This window comes from Mobula hypostoma, chromosome 3, assembly GCF_963921235.1.
Source record: "Mobula hypostoma chromosome 3, sMobHyp1.1, whole genome shotgun sequence".
NCBI lineage: Eukaryota > Metazoa > Chordata > Chondrichthyes > Myliobatiformes > Myliobatidae > Mobula > Mobula hypostoma.
The window spans coordinates 197,169,737-197,188,616 of record NC_086099.1 but is presented as its reverse complement, the minus strand read 5'-3'; the positions used below and the strand labels follow the sequence as shown (position 1 = coordinate 197,188,616).

The following is an 18,880-nucleotide window of genomic DNA, read 5'->3' as shown; positions in this document are numbered from 1 at the left end:
ACGCTACAATAAGCATGTCCCCATTTCAAGGTTATAAGGCCTATCGGCTACCCTCACCTGGGTTCAGCCCGTCTATCAGAGTGGTGTACCAGGGTGTGGCTGCTGTTGTATACAATGGAGCCATAGTTGAGAACTAAGGGTCTGGTGGGGACCGAAGGTGCATGAACTGCCCCAGAATTAACATAACCAGCCCCTCACCAGAGTTGTTACTTCCACCTGGGCACCCCATACACCAAGTGGTGAAATGGAGCCAAAAGAAATGATATAATGCATTAATTTGGCATTTTCATCACATTCCAACAGACATCTAATTGACAAATTACTTTTGTGAAATCCAATTTTTAAAAAATACTTTGTGGGTAATTCTTCGGTTGTCCATCGAAATCCGATGATGATGTCCACTCCTTTAACAGTGAGCTCTTTGACTATACAGTCCTATCCTGGACCCACAAGCTCTAATGCAGGTGGGACATGTATATGTAGTAGTGGTGGTGGTAGCGGTGGCAACCATGGCTGCATTTCTCCTGGCTCTCTTCTGGTTGTTCTTTCCATCTCCAGAATATGAACCCCGTCCCTACACAGCTGTCGCCAAGTCGTATGGACAGCAGCAACCTCCTCCAGGTCCTCGGGTCTGATCTTGCACATCCTTAAAGCATTCTTCATCTGATCCTTATAGCACTTCTTCGGCCCTCCAGCTGAGCGTCGACCATGATGTAGCTGGCCGTATAACACTCTGCGGGGTAGCCGACATGGGGGCATCCTTATCACGTGCCCCAGCCACTGCAGCTGACGCTGGGTGATCATGGCCTCAATACTTCTGCAGTTGGTGTTTACAAGTATTTCAATGTGAGGCACCTGCTCACGCCAGGTAATTCCCAGGATGAGCTGGAGGCAGCTTAGGTGGAAGCGCTCCAAGGACTTGATGTGACGGCTGTAGGTTACCCAAGCTTCACAGCTATAAAGGAGGGTGGTGACATAGACCGCTTGGTATACGGCGACCTTTGTGGAGGGACGAAGGCTCCTGTTCTGAAAGACTCTACGCCGAAGTCTCCCAAAGGCAGTTGATGCCTGTTTAATGTGGCTCTGGATGTCGTTGTCAATGCCGCTATCCTCAGAGAGAATGCTCCCCAGATATTTGAAAGATGGCACTGCTGACAGGTTTTCATCACCAACAGTGAAAGCAGGTAGAGTGGGTGGAACACTGGTACTCCATTGGCAAACTACTTCTGTCTTGGTGGTATTGACAGTCAGCCCCATCCTGCTGTATGCTCTCACCGTCACAGCAAGGACAGTCTGAAGATCCTCTGGAGTATGGGCCACAAGAGCACAGTCGTCTGCATACTACAGCTCCAGGATCCACTCTCTACGGAGTTTGGTGGTTGCGTGGAGCCTCCTGAAGTCAAAGAGGTTGCCATAAAATCTGATGTCCACTACCACACCGCTGCTGTCTTCAATCTCATTTTGGAGAAGCTTGGAAACGCACAACAGGAAGATGTTAAAGACCACTGGTGCTAGTACACACCCCTGCCTCACCCCTGTGCATACAAGGAAGGACTGGGACTCTTGTCCTCCTATGGTCACCTGAGCAGTCATGCCATTGTGGAACTGGCGGAGGATGTTAACAAATTTATTGGATACTTTGGAGAGGTCGACAAAGGCCATAAACAGGTCCTGATGTTGCTCCCAGCACTTTTCCTGAAGCTGCCAGGCTGTAAAGATCATGTCGATTGTGCTTCTGTTCTTCCTAAATCCACACTGCCATTCAGGCAGCATTGACTCGGTGATGTTGCTAATGAGTCCACCCTCTACCAAGGCCTGGACTGATGAGAACATCCCACAGCAATGGAGAAATGCAAACATCGTTGTCAATTATAAGAACAAGGGTGACAAGGCCATCTGCGGCAATAGTAGGGGCATATCACTCCTTTCTGTTGATGGAAAGGTCCTGGCTAAGGTGATGCTTCAGAGACTCATTAGCAACATCACCGAGTCAATGCTGCCTGTGGGTAACTACAGCAAAGAAATTAGACACAACAGGTACTCATAAGGTGTGAGTGGAAGAAGAGTGGAGTGGGTAGAGGGTTCTGGTCAGAACACAAGAGACCTTACTGGCCATCTTCAAACCGCACTTCAGGAACAAGTACTCGCTTGGTACTGCGCTGAAATGCCAATCTCTGTAATGTTCTGAAACAGGTAAACGGTTGGAAGAACTTAGCGTGTCAGGCACCATCTATGGAGGGAAAAGGTCTAAGTCAACTTTTCGGGCTGAGACCCTGCATCAAGTCAGAGAGTATGGAGGGAAGATGGCTGGTATATAAATGTGAAGCAGGGTCTGGAAAGCGATAGGAGGAAGCAGACAAGAGGTGGTGCAATGGGCAGATGGAGCCATGTGAGAGAGTGGGAGGGGAGATTATTGGGACAGAAGTGATAGGTGATGGGTGAAAACATAAAAAAGGCAAATGAGGGGAGGGGAGGAGAGGAGGCAGAGGTAGGGAGGTGATCAGGTGGAACCAGATAAAGGATGGACCTGTGATACATCACTGAATCTTTAGCTGCATTAAAGGAACAAAGGAAACTGCTTTTACATCTGTTATGTTGCTTTAATCAATGTGCTCAGATGAGAAGGTTCAATGCGTAATCTTGTGGTCCAAAATGACCATGATAGCTGGAAACTGAATTGAAACCAGCCAATAAGCCCCGTAAATGGAAACATACGTGCAAAGCAAAATAAAGGGAAAATACATAGCATCTAGAACATGTCTTAATGTAAATACAACCAAGAGCAAATACTCCTGATTAAGGAAAAACACTATAGCAGTACTAAAAAGTGTGTGATTTGATAACTTGGTATAGGGAGATTGTTTTATGTTGCAGTGCTTTTACTTAAATCATATTTACTTCACTTCTCCTGTTATTAATGAATGCTGCATTTGTATAACAGAAGTATGAGGACATCTACATTTCCTAGCAACAGAAGAAGCTGCATTGTATTTTCATCAGATCCCAGTGCAGAGGTGGTGTCATTTCACACATCCACTCTAATTGGCAAGGAAGGACAGCAGAACACTGAGGATCAAATACCATTTTAATTTTTGTTACTTCATTATCTTAGGCAAATTGCTTTTGTATATTGGTTGTTTCTCAATCTTTGTGTGTAGTTTTTCACTGATTCTACTGTATTTCTTTGTTCTACTATCAATGCCTGCAAAAAAATCTCAGGGTAGTATATGATAGTTTCTATGTTCTTTGATAATAAATTAACTTTGCAATTTGCAACTCCATCTCTGTTTAATCAACTGTCAAAACTTTGAAGGAACTGGCTGGAAAGACACTGGACTTCAGAAGTCATTCAGATAATTAGAAAAAAACTTGTTATTTCCAGATACAGAGGTGAGGAATCATTTTGAAATAAGAGCTTAACAGCAATAGTTCAATGGTATTGGGAAGTAAACCCTTGACTCTCTATAGTGGAACCAGATCTTCTGTCTTTTTAATAAAAAAAAACCAATGCAATGTTTTAAATTCAGGAAGAGCTTACTGATTATATAACTTTATTTTGGAGTGAAATTTGATCCTGATGCATTGGTCGAATGTCTACCTTGGCTGAAATTGTCAATAAAATTGATCTGAAACAAAAAAAAACTATTTTAGCTAGCTAGAGCAGAACAAAGGTGCTGGAGAAACTCAGTAGGTCAGGCAGCATCTTTCGAGAGAAATGTTTATTTGTTTCAGGCCAACACCCTTCATCAGATACTAAAGTACACAGTATGTTAGCTACGTATTGATGTCTAACTCCTATGCAGTGTGACCATGGTCGATATATATAGCACATGGTTGAGGGATGAAGACTTACTGTATAATGCATTGGCTAGACAACACTTGGAATATTGTCAGCAGTTCTGCAGCCCTTGATTAAGAAAGGATGTGCTGGCATTAGAGGAGATTCATGAGAATGATCCCAGGAATGGAAGGGTTAAAATATGAGGAACATTTGGTGGTTCTGGGCCTCTACATAGTGGAGTTTAGAAGAGTGGGGGGGGGGGGAGATCTCACTAAAAACCTAACGACTATTGAAAGGCTCACGTAGAGCGGACACAGACATGTTCCCCAAAGTGGGGGTGTCCAGGACCAGAGGGCACAGACTCAGCATAGAAGGATGTCCCTTTAGAACAGAGATGGAAAGGAATTTCTTTCGCCAGAGGGTAGTGAATCTGTGGAATTCATTGCCACAGACTGCCTTGGAGGCGAAGTCATTAGGATATTACAACAGAGATTGATAGGTTCTTGATTGGTAAGGGTGTCAAAGGTTACAGGGAGAAGGCAGGAGGATGAGGAAGGGATAATAAATCAGCCATGATGGAATGGCAAAGCAGACTCGATGGGTCGAATGGTCTAACCCTTTTCATATGTCTTCTGGAACATTAACAGAGCCACTACAGAGGGCATTCTGTAGACTGCCAGATAATATTAAGGAGGTGGAGTAGCAAACCTTCAGGCAAGTTACCAACAAATACAAGAACGTGAGAGTTTTGTCATTTTCCTAGTTAATGTGGGGACTTCAGAAAGTCTTTCATTATCAACATCAAAGGCGTGGAGGAATATAGCAAGAAAACTGACCACTTAGTCCCTTTTGGACCTGTTTTCTCATTCTTCGAGATCAAGCCCAATCCTTGAGTTTATTCCATGAATGGAAAACAGCTTTCAAAGAGTGGACAAAGAAATTTTCTTGAACAGTTAGCATTTAAAGAAGGAAAGAATGAGATTTGGGAATGAAGGACAGCAAAATGGCACTTAAGAAACACTGATTGTGGTATCATTAGGTTTAACATACAGATACGAATCTTGGGAAAAATCTACACTGTTGGAGAAGAGCTAATTTCAGTGAACTGGAAAGACATTAAAGATCCGCACAAGCTAAATGGTAAATAGACTATGTTAGACCAAAATGAAACTAAATGCATTCACAGCGGGCAATATTTCAGTCAACACTCTGGTCACAAGCAAGACTAGATATGACACAGTTCAGGACATACTCACCAAAGTTACAATAGCACATTCCGCAGTAAGCTGAGCCGCACTAAATAACGTTCGAACAAAACGGTAAATCTGTTTTTGTTCTGGATCATGTCGGTCATAGTCTGCTGGCATTTCTGTTTTCTGTCAAAAAGAAAGGAATTATTATACAGATCATAAAATCATAAAAATAACCAGAAAGTACATGTTTGGTGCATTGTATCATATTATCTTGCTCCTTATGCTGCAATTCATGGATTACTGTTTCACCAGGAGCTCTCTGAATTTGGCAAGGCAGAAACTAGACGAAGACTAGATAGAAGGCATTAGCAGATGGGAGCAAGGAGTGTGGGGAGGTTAGGTTTCACCGTAGATCATCAAACCTACAGTTACTGTTGCAAAGTGGTAGGCACGTGTAATAAAACTCTGTAAAGCAACTCTGTTATCAAAAATAATGAAATGAAAAGTTTCTAAAAACTATAAATGAGCAGTAAATAGTAAAACACTAAATCAGATCAATATTTGGTGTGACCACCCGTTGCCTTTAAAACTGCATCGACTCTCTTAGGTACACTGTCGTGTAGTTTAAGAAAGTTGGCTGGTAAGTGCTCATGGAACACTTGACACAGTTCTTCTGCAAACTTTGGCTGTCTCACTTATTTTTGTCTCTCCAGATGATCCCAGACAGCTTCAATGATATTGAGATCAGGGCTCTGTGAAGGCCATGCCATCTGAAACCATATAAAAGCTCTTGGGTGCCTAAGACTTTCGCACAGTACTGTATCCTTCACAAACTTTTTGGGCAGCATGGTGGCACAGCCAGTGCAGCTGCTGCCCCACAGCTGCAGTGACCTGGGTTTGATGCTGACTTATTGCTATCAGTATGGAATTTGAATGTTGTCCCCATGACTGTCTGGATTCCCACCAGATGCTCTGGTTTCTTCTCACATCCCAAAACTGTGTTAATTAGGGCACCGTCAATTCCCACTTGTCTGTAGATGAGTGGTAGATTCCGGAGAGGGAGGAGAAAATGATGGTAATATCGGGTGAATAAAATAGGTAAGCATACGATTAGTGTAAAATTCCTGGAAAATCAGCACATAAAAGATATTTGGATTCATTATTTAGGGTTTTTAAGGTGGAAAGTAAAGACAGACTTTCCTATTGTGATTGACAAAGTTCCACATTCAGCCGAGGGTGCTTGACAACAAACAGCACTTGGATTGTTCCTCAGTTCTTTCAAATAATGAAGCGACAACAAAATTAGGAAACATCGTTTTTTGAAGTTCATGTTTTGCTATCATAGTGAAGGTCTTCCAAGTCACTCAGGATAGTTGTCAAATGAGGCAGCAACGAAGACAGAGTTTTTGCCATTCTGTTTCTTTGTGTAAAGGCTGAGGGACAGCAGTGGTCGGGACAGAAGAATGGTTGTCTTCATCAAGCATGGTTTGATGAGGTGAATGATTATGAAGGGGTTTAAACAAGGGAAAAAGACTTGAGGGATTCTGAGCCTTGGTTAGCACCATCCTATCTCAAAACTGAGCTCATTCTACACAGCAGTAAACACAGACCAAAAATACTAACCGACAATGGGTGGAGCTTCTCATCAAATATATCTAATAACATTCGTCCATCTGAATCTCTGAGGAAAGAAAGTGATAGCGATATTGGGTTGTGATAACAAAGAAAGAATCAACAACAGTCCAAATTAATTGTTTCAAACTACCAACCTACCTGTTCCTGATGTGGTAATATATTGCAAGAGCTACACTATAAAGAAAAAGAAGTTTTAGCATTAGTGTTTGAGAACATCAATAGTCTTAAATTGTAGATGACAACATCATGAATGTCAACAACAAACAACAGGAATTCTGCAGATGCTGGAAATTCAAGCAACACACATCAAAGTTGCTGGTGAACGCAGGAGGCCAGGCAGCATCTGTAGGAAGAGGTGCAGTCGACGTTTCAGGCTGAGACCCTTCGTCGGGACTAACTGAAGGAAGAGTGAGTAAGGGATTTGAAAGTTGGAGGGGGAAGGGGAGATCCAAAATGATAGGAGAAGACAGGAGGGGGAGGGATAGAGCCAAGAGCTGGACAGGAGGTCCGGGAAGAAAGACGGGGGGGGGTGGGGGGACCCAGAGGATGGGCAAGAGGTATATTCAGAGGGACAGAGGGAGAAAAAGGAGAGTGAGAGGAAGAATGTGTGCATAAAAATAAGTAACAGATGGGGTACGAGGGGGAGATGGAGCCTTAGCGGAAGTTAGAGAAGTCGATATTCATGCCATCAGGTTGGAGGCTACCCAGACGGAATATAAGGTGTTGTTCCTCCAACCTGAGCGTAGCTTCATCTTTACAGTAGAGGAGGCCGTGGATAGACGTGTCAGAATGGGAATGGGATGTGGAATTAAAATGTGTGGCCACTGGGAGATCCTGCTTTCTCTGGCGGACAGAGCGTAGATGTTCAGCAAAGCGGTCTCCCAGTCTGCGTCGGGTCTCGCCAATATATAAAAGGCCACATCGGGAGCACCGGACGCAGTATATCACCCCAGCCAACTCACAGGTGAAGTGTTGCCTCACCTGGGAGGACTGTTTGGGGCCCTGAATGGTGGTAAGGGAGGAAGTGTAAGGGCAGGTGTAGCACTTGTTCTGCTTACACGGATAAGTGCCAGGAGGGAGATCAGTGGGACGAATGGACAAGGGAGTTGCGTAGGGAGTGATCCCTGCGGAATGCAGGGGGGGGGAGGGAAAGATGTGCTTAGTGGTGGGATCCCGTTGAAGGTGGCGGAAGTTACGGAGAATAATATGTTGGACCCGGAGGCTGGTGGGGTGGTAGGTGAGGACCAGGGGAACCCTATTCCTAGTGGGGTGGCGGGAGGATGGAGTGAGAGCAGATGTACGTGAAATGGGGGAGATGCGTTTAAGAGCAGAGCTGATAGTGGAGGAAGGGAAGCCCCTTTCTTTAAAAAAGGAAGACATCTCCTTCGTCCTAGAATGAAAAGCCTCATCCTGAGAGCAGATGCGGCGGAGACGGAGGAATTGCGAGAAGGGGAAGGCGTTTTTGCAAGAGACAGGATCATGAATGTCAACTGCCTATCAACCGCAAGCTGAGCCTGCTGACATAGCATAAGCTAAACTGTCTTTGTGCATTTACAATTATTTTAGCACAAACATCTGATGGTCTGCCAATGAAAGGATTCAATTGCAAGTCTAATTGAAGGTCACAAAATTCAGATTTTTATCAAACTCCCCAAAGAACTGATGGAAGACTGAAATGCATGGATAAATTCACTCCCCTCAACTCTAAACTGATTCCATAACCTATGGACTGACTTTCAAAGACTCTACAAAGCATGTTCGCAGTATAATGTAGTTATTTACTTATTTATCTATCTATCGATCTATCCATTAAATAATTTTTTTGGGTATTTGCGCAGATTTTCTTCTTTTGCACATTGGCTGTTAGTGGAGTTGTATTTCTTTGTTCCACTGTGAATACCTGCAAGAAAATGAATTTCAGGGTTGTACATAGTGACATTAACGTACTTTGTTAATAAATTTACTTTGAACTATAGGAAAATAGCATCTGAAAATCTATCTTTGTATTTGAGGGAAGAGATTGCTGAACTGCAATACTGCAGTTTTGTAATAAGAATCGTGGTGTGCAATTTCCATAAATGTTTCATAGCTTAAACCTCAATCATGCGCTTTCCCAGAATAGAACAAGCAGAGGGAGCTGCAGCAACACAGAAGAGACATGGTGGAAAGTTTACACTGGAAAGAAAACTTCAGCTCTGAAATTCCAGTGAGATTCCCTGATTTATCATAATGGCTTCAGCAGAGTCCTGAGGGACAAGGCCTAAAGCAGCCAATTTTTGCCATTTCATTAGGGCGTTTCTGATGGTCTTGAGAAGCCAAGGAGATTCCCCAAAGTATTTAAAAGCACACTAGCAGAATCGTAGAACACAAATAAAGGCATATTAATTTCGAGTCTTTAAGTTTCAACAGTTAAATGGGACAAAGTCCAAAGTACTACCGCATTGGTCAGATTGCTGAAGGGATTGGGAGTCTGAGGCCAGGGCCAGCAGCAAGCAACAAAATAACTCTTGGAGACAGCCAAGCGAAGCAGCTTTGAACTTTAGAATGACAACATTTGAAAATCTATCCTTGTATTTGGAGATTTGAGGGAAGAGATTACTGTCACATTCTGCTGAAGTGCAATACTGGTTATGGATGAAAAGGAGTGACAGCAGCTGGGCTCTAAAATGACCCATGGGTGGCCAGATGTGAAGGGGGGTGCACCTGGGATGGTGGGACGCACTGTTAAGCCCTCTGGAGATGTAGTGGGCTTAAACTGACGAAACATCTAAGAAGGGGGAGTGCCCCCTGGGAAACATCTGCCACCCATAAGGCCTGACCTCAAGATCTCTATGCTATGACCCGAGTTAGGATCTGCTTATCAAAGGGATTGAAGCATCTAGTCCTATGAGCTCGAGCATTTGTTGGTGCATTTGGAAATTCTTAGTGTTTTTATTATTACTCTGCAAAACTCATTGGATTTTTCTTATGGATACTGCTGTTAAAATCAGCACCTCAGGGCCTTCCTTAATTAATACTAAAATATTTTGCAGAATTCAAGTACTAAAATCTCCACTCACAATCTCAGAAAGTGGGTAGTAGGTTCTTCTCCCTAATCTCTTGAACTTTCAGCTAAAGCCATTTAACTGGATGCGGATGAGGTGGTTCAAGCAAATACCAAAACAAGGGGAAAAAAATCAGATTGCTGTTCTCAAGTTCTTCAAAACAAGGGGCACTATACATATTTTGAACAGATTTAATTCAAGAACAATAATTTCTTAAAGCATTCATGGCAGAGGGCTCATTAATGACAACAAGTAGATTATTCCAGGGATGGTTCAAGGTTCTGTTTCCCTCCAAGTCAAATTCAAGGTCAAATAGCGTTGGATGGGGGTGGGGGTGGGGGTGGGGGGGGAAGGGAATCAGACTGCCTCTGCTAATTCTTAGCCGAGTTCTTACATCCATTGCACTGTCTAAGATCACGTTTGTCATCTGAGAGACATGTGGGTAACAGCATGTGAATAAAGACAGAACAATACTGTTAGCTCCACACACAAAATGCTGGAAGAGCTCGGCAGGGATAGGCAGCATCTGTGGAAGGGAGTGAACAGTCAACATTTCAGGCTGAGACCTTTCATCATGATACTGTTAGCCAGCGGGGAAAGAGCTACAACCCTTCAATTCGTGCTCAAAAGTGAAAAGAAAAATAGTCTTTGAAGCCATTTCTTATTTGATTCCAATTTCAAAGGGATTTGGTAGAAAGTTAATGGAACAACAATTCCTTCTCACTGAGTGCTTTCAATGACCTGTATAAACTGTAAAGTAATTGAAAAAGTGTGATTTCTGTAAATATCCCTAATACATAGATCATCAAAAATGTAGAGGACTCGTATTACGGCCACTGCTTTAAGTTAACTGATCTCCAAGGCAATTGAAGTATCTATTGAAGAACATTTCTGTCATAGCTGGCAATGACAGTATTTATCATCTTTCCCCAATTACCCCTGAACTGAGGAAACTGTCACAAGTCAACCACGCTGGGGAATCTGCACTCACATGAAAGCTAGACCAGGCCAGGATGAGAGAGTTCCTCCTCAAAGCACACTAGTGAACTAGATAACGATAATCTGACAGTTTCACTGTTACTGTTAATGAGACTAGTATTAATCCAGATTTATTAATTTGCTTGAATTTAAATGACCTCATCTGCCAGCTGGCAGCTCAACTCATCTTTCTGAATCAATGGCACAGATCTCCAGCCACATTTCTGACAACAATATCACTGCACTTGGATTCTGTAACCGCTGTAACTGTAATCGATTCTCCCTTCTTACAGAGAGTCGTGCGCCTCTGGCATTTTCCACCCGAGAGTTCTGGAGGCTAGATCATTATATGTATAACAAGTGCAAGTGGATTTTTTTTACTATCAGGCAATGAGGATTGTGGGGATTTGACACAGAGGAGGAATTGACGCCTAGGCTATATCAGCTATGATCATATTGAATGGCAGGGAAGTACTGTATGAGCAAAGTGGCCCCTTTTGTCCCATGTCTCTGGTTCAACTAGTTAAGTATTGTTCTGGAAAAGCGTGAAGACAAAATTGGGGGAGAGCAAAGGTTTTCAGCCTGAAAATTAACTCAGCAAAAATAAATTGGAAACAGCTACTTGAAGGTTATGCATTACTGGAGCACCTCGTGGAACTTAAGAGGGTTGTGGCAAACATATTGCACAAAAGGAAAAACAACTCAGTGGATGATAAGACCCATGGAAAGCAGGATTTGCAAAAGAAGCCAAGGACAGACATGGCAAACATAGAAACATAGAAACATAGAAAATAGGTGCAGGAGTAGGCCATTCGGCCCTTCGAGCCTGCACCGCCATTTATTATGATCATGGCTGATCCTCCAACTCAGAACCTCGCCCCAGCCTTCCCTCCATACCCCCTGACCCCCGTAGCCACAAGGGCCATATCTAACTCCCTCTTAAATATAGCCAATGAACTGGCCTCAACTGTGAGATGGCCTCAACTTGGAGATGCTGCATTTAATTCCCTCATCCAAGTCATTAATATATATTGTAAACAACTGGGGTCCCAGCACTGAGCCTTGCGGTACCCCACTAGTCACCGCCTGCCATTCTGAAAAGGTCCCGTTTATTCCCACTCTTTGCTTCCTGTCTGCTAACCAATTCTCCATCCACATCAATACCTTACCCCCAATACCATGTGCTTTAAGTTTGCACACTAATCTCCTGTGTGGGACCTTGTCAAAAGCCTTTTGAAAATCCAAATATACCACATCCACTGGTTCTCCCCTATCCACTCTACTAGTTACATCCTCAAAAAATTCTATGAGATTCGTCAGACATGATTTTCCTTTCACAAATCCATGCTGACTTTGTCCGATGATTTCACTGCCTTCCAAATGTGCTGTTATCACATCTTTGATAACTGACTCCAGCAGTTTCCCCACCACTGACGTTAGGCTAACTGGTCTATAATTCCCCGGTTTCTCTCTCCCTCCTTTTTTAAAAAGTGGGGTTACATTAGCCAAGTACTACATAAACCGAGATGTACAACAAAACTATAGAGCTTAACTCAAAAAGGGAAATTAAGACAGGAAGACACTGAATGAATAATTACTGACAAATAAACTCAAAGAAAAACTAGATTTTTCATGAGTACATAAAGATAAATAAGATGACTAAGAGTAGAAATTATTGAAACTAAAAAGATAAGCTGCGCATGAAGATGGAGGATGTGGTGAAAGTTCTATAATAATTCCTTGGGCTATCTGCAAGAAAAAAAAGGCAGATTGCAGACAATGTAGTTACAAATAAAGAGTTAAAGAGTGTGCAATGATGGATGGGATAAACATTTTAAGAGAAGTGTCAGCATCTCAGGTAAATTTAATTGAGATGTAGCACGGGTTGTCAAAATGGGAGAGAAATATAGAGGTTGATAGTCATTTTTAAATACTCCCTGGAAACAAGAGTAGTGCCAAAGAATTGTAGAGCGACTAAGTATTATTTTAAAAGCAAGGTAAGCAAAAAAACAAGTAAATACAAGCCTGGAGTAAAAAAAACTGCAGATGCTGGAAATCAGAAATTATAATTGAAAATGTTGGAAATACTCAGCAGGTTAGGCAACATATACAGAGAGCAAAACAGATTTAACGTTTCAGGCTGAATACTTTTTATCAGATTTTCCCCAAGAAAACTTTAGAATGGGTATGGATCCAGATAAAACCAGGAGTACAAATTTCCAATGTGCAGATAATTTAAAAGTTTTGGGGTGTGGTTGAGTGTGGGAGAAAAAGTTTTTAATGGCATGAAGGTTTTGATAGACCGGACATTTGGAGAAAAAGTGACAAATGGAATTCAGTTCAGCGTATTTGGGGAGGTTATGCAGAGCAAAGAATCAATCAAAAACAGTGCTGGAAGCAGGTCAAAGACATGAACACAAGAGATTCTGCAGATGCTTTAAATCCAGAGTAATACACGCAAAATCCTGGAGGAACTCAGCAGGTCAGGCAGCATAAGTAGGGAGAGAAAAGGAGTTGACAAGTCAAGGACAATTTAACTGAATTGGAACAATCATAAGTGTGCTTTAAGTTCCATGAAAAGAATGATGGACTAACCAAAGCCAATACTGTGATAGGGTGCAGACTAAGGTTGTAGAGATAATTAATTCAAAAACACAGTTGGGACAAGAAAATACATATAACAAAAATTAAACAAAGGTACAGTGGCTTGTGAAAAAGGAATTTCCCAGGGCAATTTCCAAGGGTTGTAATGTGTCTGGTCGGAGGACAACCTGTTGTTCCATCAGCATATCCTGAGCATCATTAGATCAATAAAGGAAGCCGAGGTCAGAGAGGGAGTGGGATGGAGAATTAAAATGACAGCAATAGTTGACGATCACCCTTGTTCCATAAAATGGTCAATCAACCTGCATTTAGTTTCTCCAGTGCAGCGGAGACCACACTGTGAGCACCACATGCAGTTCACAAGCCTTCCTGCTACAGTCCCCAGAGAAACAATACCAAGAACAAGTTGCCTGTTCTCTCAGTTGAGGAATGATGAGCAGCACAGATGAAAAGACATTTAAAAACAAACTGAAATAAAATTAATCAGTGTCTTATCAGCTGAGGCACAATCTACTGCTGTTCATGTTAAGAGAAGCATTTAAAACTTCACAGCATTCAACTCTGGACATGGTTTAATTGGGTTACTGCACTCCACATCTTGGACAGCAGATGGCGCCCTTTACACTTGGAATGAGCCAGCAGGTCCGGACCAGATAGGTTGCAGAGAGCAGTGCATCTCAAAGCAGGAATGCTCAGGAAGCAATCACATTTTTAACGAGCATTCAAAAAAACCCGCCTTCATATTCTAGTATGTGTAGAGTATATTCCAGGGTGAATTTGTAATGAAAAGATACATCTTTTTGCTCTCTTACCTTGGCATTTGATTGGGAAGCAGAGCAAAGTTTTAAAGAGGGAACTGAAATGGGAAAAGAGCAGCTTGAAGTTGTTCCTTCCTTCAAGATGATCTTTGAACACTGATATACTTTATTTAAAGACAAAGTTCATTTGTTTATTATATTTATGAAGGCAAATTTAGCCCTCGGAGAAAGGTTAAATTAGTTGTGCACCAATACATTTAAGTTCAAAGTAAAATTTATTATCGGAGTACAGACATATCACCACGTAAAACCCCAATATTCTTTTACCTGCGGGCATACTCAGCGTATATGTAAAACAGTAACTGTAAACGGGGACAATAAAAGAGCAAGAGCATAGAAGACAACAAACTGTGCAAATGCAGATATAAATAAATAGCAATAAATAACAAGATAAGGATTTAGTTCACAATCCTTCGGAACAGAGGAGCAACTTTGGGCAACTGATTCAACAAAGTACCAAATTCCTACCCACAGCATTCTAGTTAATATAAGTACTTTCCACTTTGACCACTCCTCTGTGTTGTTAAATAAATAAATTTATCGTAATTACAGTATTTATTTATTGAGATTTGGTGCAGAATGATCCCTCTGGCTCTTTAAACTGCAACGGCCAGCAACCCCTGATTTAATCCTAGCTGAATTATGGGACAATTTACAATGACCAATGAACCTAACAACAGGTATATTTTTGGTCAGTGGGAGGAAACCAGAGCACCCGGAGGAAACTCACACAGCCACAGGAAGAATGTACAAACTCCTTACAGACACCAGCAGGAAATGAACCTGGGTCACTGGTACTGTAAAGTGTCATGCTAAACACTACACTACCATGCCATTCTTTCTTACTTTGGGACCCCCAATCACAAACTGATCTCAAGACGGTTGCTTCACAACTGCAACATGCCATGCATTAAAGCAAAGATGGCCTAATCCTGCCAATTTCAGACCAGCAAGTTCTGCTGATTGCAAATTGTTCTCGAATGGTGCCAGTCAACATGAAGTTAGCTCTGATTGTACTGCTATTAAAATGGTATATTTGTGATGGTCAAAGGCAGTGGGAAACTGTGCATGACATACAGGCTGACAAAGGAGTGAAGATAGAAGGTGCTGGTTAATGTGGTTAAATAGATGAAAGGTCTGAAAGACTCAGACCTGGTCCAATGCATTGTACCAATCAATGCCTGTGAATATAGAGATAGTCAGATTATCACTAGTACTACTCTATAGATGACAAACCAACAACTGCAGCCTTGTGAGAGTGTTAGGATCTATTCATGACAATAAGAAATATTTAAAAAAATATATACATATCCAATGAAAGTTCACCAAACTTCCTACACAAGTGTGTTCTGAGGAAGGTCACTGAGCGGAAAAGCTAATTCTCCTTTATTCTCCTTAGGTAACGTAAGAACTGCTGGGCTTGTGTTTTTATATCGTACACACCCACTTCCTTTGAATGTTCGCTGATGGAAAACATTTACAGCAATCACAGAGAAAGGCTTAAAGCCACCAACTCAACATGAACCGACGCTGCAAAGCCCAAGTTCTCCAACACTATGAGTGCACTTGCTCACATATGCTCACGATTTAAAAAGCCATTCAGCCCATCAAACCTCTGCCAGAGCATTCCCCTCATTTCCATTTCCCCATAATCTATTCTTATACATTGGCACCTTGACAGTGTAGCGGTTAGCATGTCACTATTACAGCTATGCAGATTCAGAGTTCAATTCTGGCACCACCTGGAAGGAGTTTGTACTTTCTTCCCATGACTCTGTGGGATTCCTCCAGGTAAGCCAGTTTCCTCCCACAGTCCAACAATATACTGGTCAGTAGGTTAATAGGGTCAATGTAAATTGTCCTGGGTTAGGCTAGGATTAAATATTAAATAGGTGGGTTGCTAGGCAGCACAGGTCATCGGGCCAGAAGAGCCTGTTACAGCAGGGAGGGAGGGAGGGAATGAAGGGGAGCATGAGGGAGGGAGGGAGGGATGGATAAATAGACTCACCTTGCCCCTCACATAAGGTAAGTTACAGTTGTTTCCTACTGTGCCTTCATAAAAAGAACACATCTTTGGTGTCAAAACTAGATGATGCTAATGGCCAAATAATACCACAGACAAGATAGTAATCATCTTCACTAAACTGTGTGTTGAGTTACCTTGAATGGAAGGCAACATATCAAATATCTAATGAATTAACATTTTGAAAAGCTTAAGTTTAAAGACAAACTTGGCTACAATCCATTCTTCAGTCTTCAATGTTGGATTTTGATCTGAGTTCTAATTATGAATGTTTAAACAAGACCATAAAAGAGACATTGTCCCAATGGGCCCTTCCGGTACTCACCATTTGATGGTATATTTGAGATTTGGCTGACTGACTGTACTGTCATCAAGGAATATGGTGGAGCAGGAGCTATATTTCCTTCTCGTCTGACCTGGAGGATGCTGGAAAACAAGATATAAATCAGACAAAATTTGCCAACATCTCAAGCCACATTCATTACATGCAAACAAAAGTCCCTTCACAAATCAAGCATTGATACTACCAATACATGCTTTACACTCCACAACGTTTCAGCAAACGAACTGTCCAAACATCCCATGAAGTGGAACCCCATTTTCTCTCAAAGAAACAGGCCTACAGATTACATTTCACAGAGCGACCTAAACTACTCTCTGCATATTCTTGCCTTTTAGTTACAACCCTAAACTACCCATTATAATCAATCAGACGATGGGTCCTGCACCAGCTGGATACTGAGGAATCAATCTTAACAAGTCTCTGCTCCAGCATGGGAAGCAATGGATTCAGCCAGCTAAGCCTCTCAGTAAAGTCAGAACACCCACAATTAGCAGCAGATGTAAGATGTTCCAGTCTTGCTTTTATTTAAAGGCAGGTGCCAGAATTTTCACAGAAAATTTGTACAAGAACATTTGTAAATGTTCTGAGACATTTAAATTTTTTACTTGTTTTCATACATACATTTTTTACACAACTTCAATTTTGACAGCTTCTAAAATGCCTGCAAATGTCAAGGATATTTTAAGATATTAAATAACACATCTAAGCCAGTTAAACTGGGAGCTGGCTGTACTTTTGGAATATATTTAGCGGACAGAACTTCCTCAGTGCAACACTGAAGCCACTGCCACCTTTCACAGCATGCCCCAGGTGTCCAGGATACATCTCACTGACAACACAGGCACCCACGTTCTAGGAAGGGTAAGAAAGAGTACAGAGCACTGGCACGGTGAATGGGCTGGAAGGTACTGGTCCACAAAGTCGAGTTAACCACCTGTTGTCCCACTGTTTAAATACACTCCAGTTCTCCATTTATAACTTCCACTTTCAAGACAATACATTAAGTTGAGATGTCTTAATATACTCTGTTTTGTCCACAGTAAATGAGAATTTATTTCAAGGCTGATTACTTTCATTACAGTGGTCCCCGTCTCAGCTTTTATCTCATTATCTCCATCTTATCATTTCAATATATTCCATTTGCAACATGGTAGCGTAGTTGTTAATGCAATGTCTTACAGCAGCCAGGTGTAACATCGGGGTCTAATTGCCGACGCTGTCAATAAGGAGTTTGTTCATTCTCCCCATGACCGGATGGAGCTCCTCTGGGTACTCCGGTTTCCTGCCATATCTCAAAGGGGCTGTGAGCTGCGGGCATGTTATGTTGGTGCTAGAAGCATGCAGTACAATCCTCACTGACTTGACTTGATACAAACAACACATTTCATCGTATGTTTAGATGCACTGTACATGTGACAAATAAAGCTAATCTTCCTTTCTATCTTTCTATTTTGCATTTTCTTTGTGCCCTACCGCTTATTCCAAGCTATCATTGCTGAAATACTTAAACATAGGATAGCTAATGTTGGTCCTTGTTCACAGATAGCTAACTTTGTCCTCTTGTCCAAAAGGTAGAGATAAGCCTGGAAACTCAGTGGTAGGGAATTTGTTAGTACAGATTCTGAGGGACAAGCATTTACGCTGACTTGGAAAGGCAGAGTGTGATTAGGGGTCATCAGCATGATCTTGTACAGGGGAGATCATGCCTCACAAATCTGATGTTGAATTTTTTTGAGGAGGTGACCTAGAAAACTGATGAAGGCGGAGAAGCAGACATGGCTTTCTTGGACTTCAGTAAAACTTCAGACAAGATCCCACATGGTAGGCTGTCCAGGAGGTTTATGCAAAAGGGATCCGAGGCATGTTGGCAACCAAAATTGGCTTGGCAATAGAAGGCAGAGGGTAGTGAAGGGTGGGCATTTTACTGAATGGAGATCTGTACCAATGATGTATCACAGGGAATGGAACTGGGACCTTTGTTTTTTTTTAAATAAATATAAAGTACTTAGATGGTAATATAGGCTATATAATTAATAAGATAGTAAGACAATCATAATTATCTTGGGATATAATGGGACATACATCAACTGGAAAGTTAGGTGGAATGATGGCAAATGGAATTTAACCCAGACAAGTGTATGGTAATTGACATTGGGAAATCGAATTCTGTTAGGGATTGTAGGAGCATTGATGTACAGAGACCTTGGGTTACAAATCCATGGCTCCCTGAAAGTGGTGATGCAGGTGCACAGGGTACTAGCCAAGGCATTGAGTACAAGAGATGGCATGTCATGCTACAGCTGTGCAAAATATTGGCGACACTGCACTTGGAGTACTGCGTAAGGATAATTCTAGTTGCCACACTTCAGGAAGGATTTCTTAGCAACAGTGATTCACCAGGACATCCGGGAATGGTGGGGGGGAGTTATAAAGATAGATTTATTGGGCTTATTCCCACTGG

At 42.0% G+C, this 18,880-nt stretch overlaps 1 protein-coding gene across 1 annotated transcript in view; it reads right to left on the bottom strand.

The window, feature by feature from the left end:
* ccny (cyclin Y) overlaps positions 1 to 18,880 on the bottom strand; it is a 252,715-nt gene that overhangs the window by 22,959 nt on the left and 210,876 nt on the right. Inside the window, exons 4-7 of the mRNA XM_063044375.1 lie at positions 16,402 to 16,502; positions 6,748 to 6,783; positions 6,598 to 6,655; positions 5,038 to 5,157 (exon numbers count right to left, since the gene is read on the bottom strand). Coding sequence (XP_062900445.1) covers positions 5,038 to 5,157; positions 6,598 to 6,655; positions 6,748 to 6,783; positions 16,402 to 16,502 — 315 coding nt within the window. The remainder of the gene's footprint in view (positions 1 to 5,037; positions 5,158 to 6,597; positions 6,656 to 6,747; positions 6,784 to 16,401; positions 16,503 to 18,880) is intronic.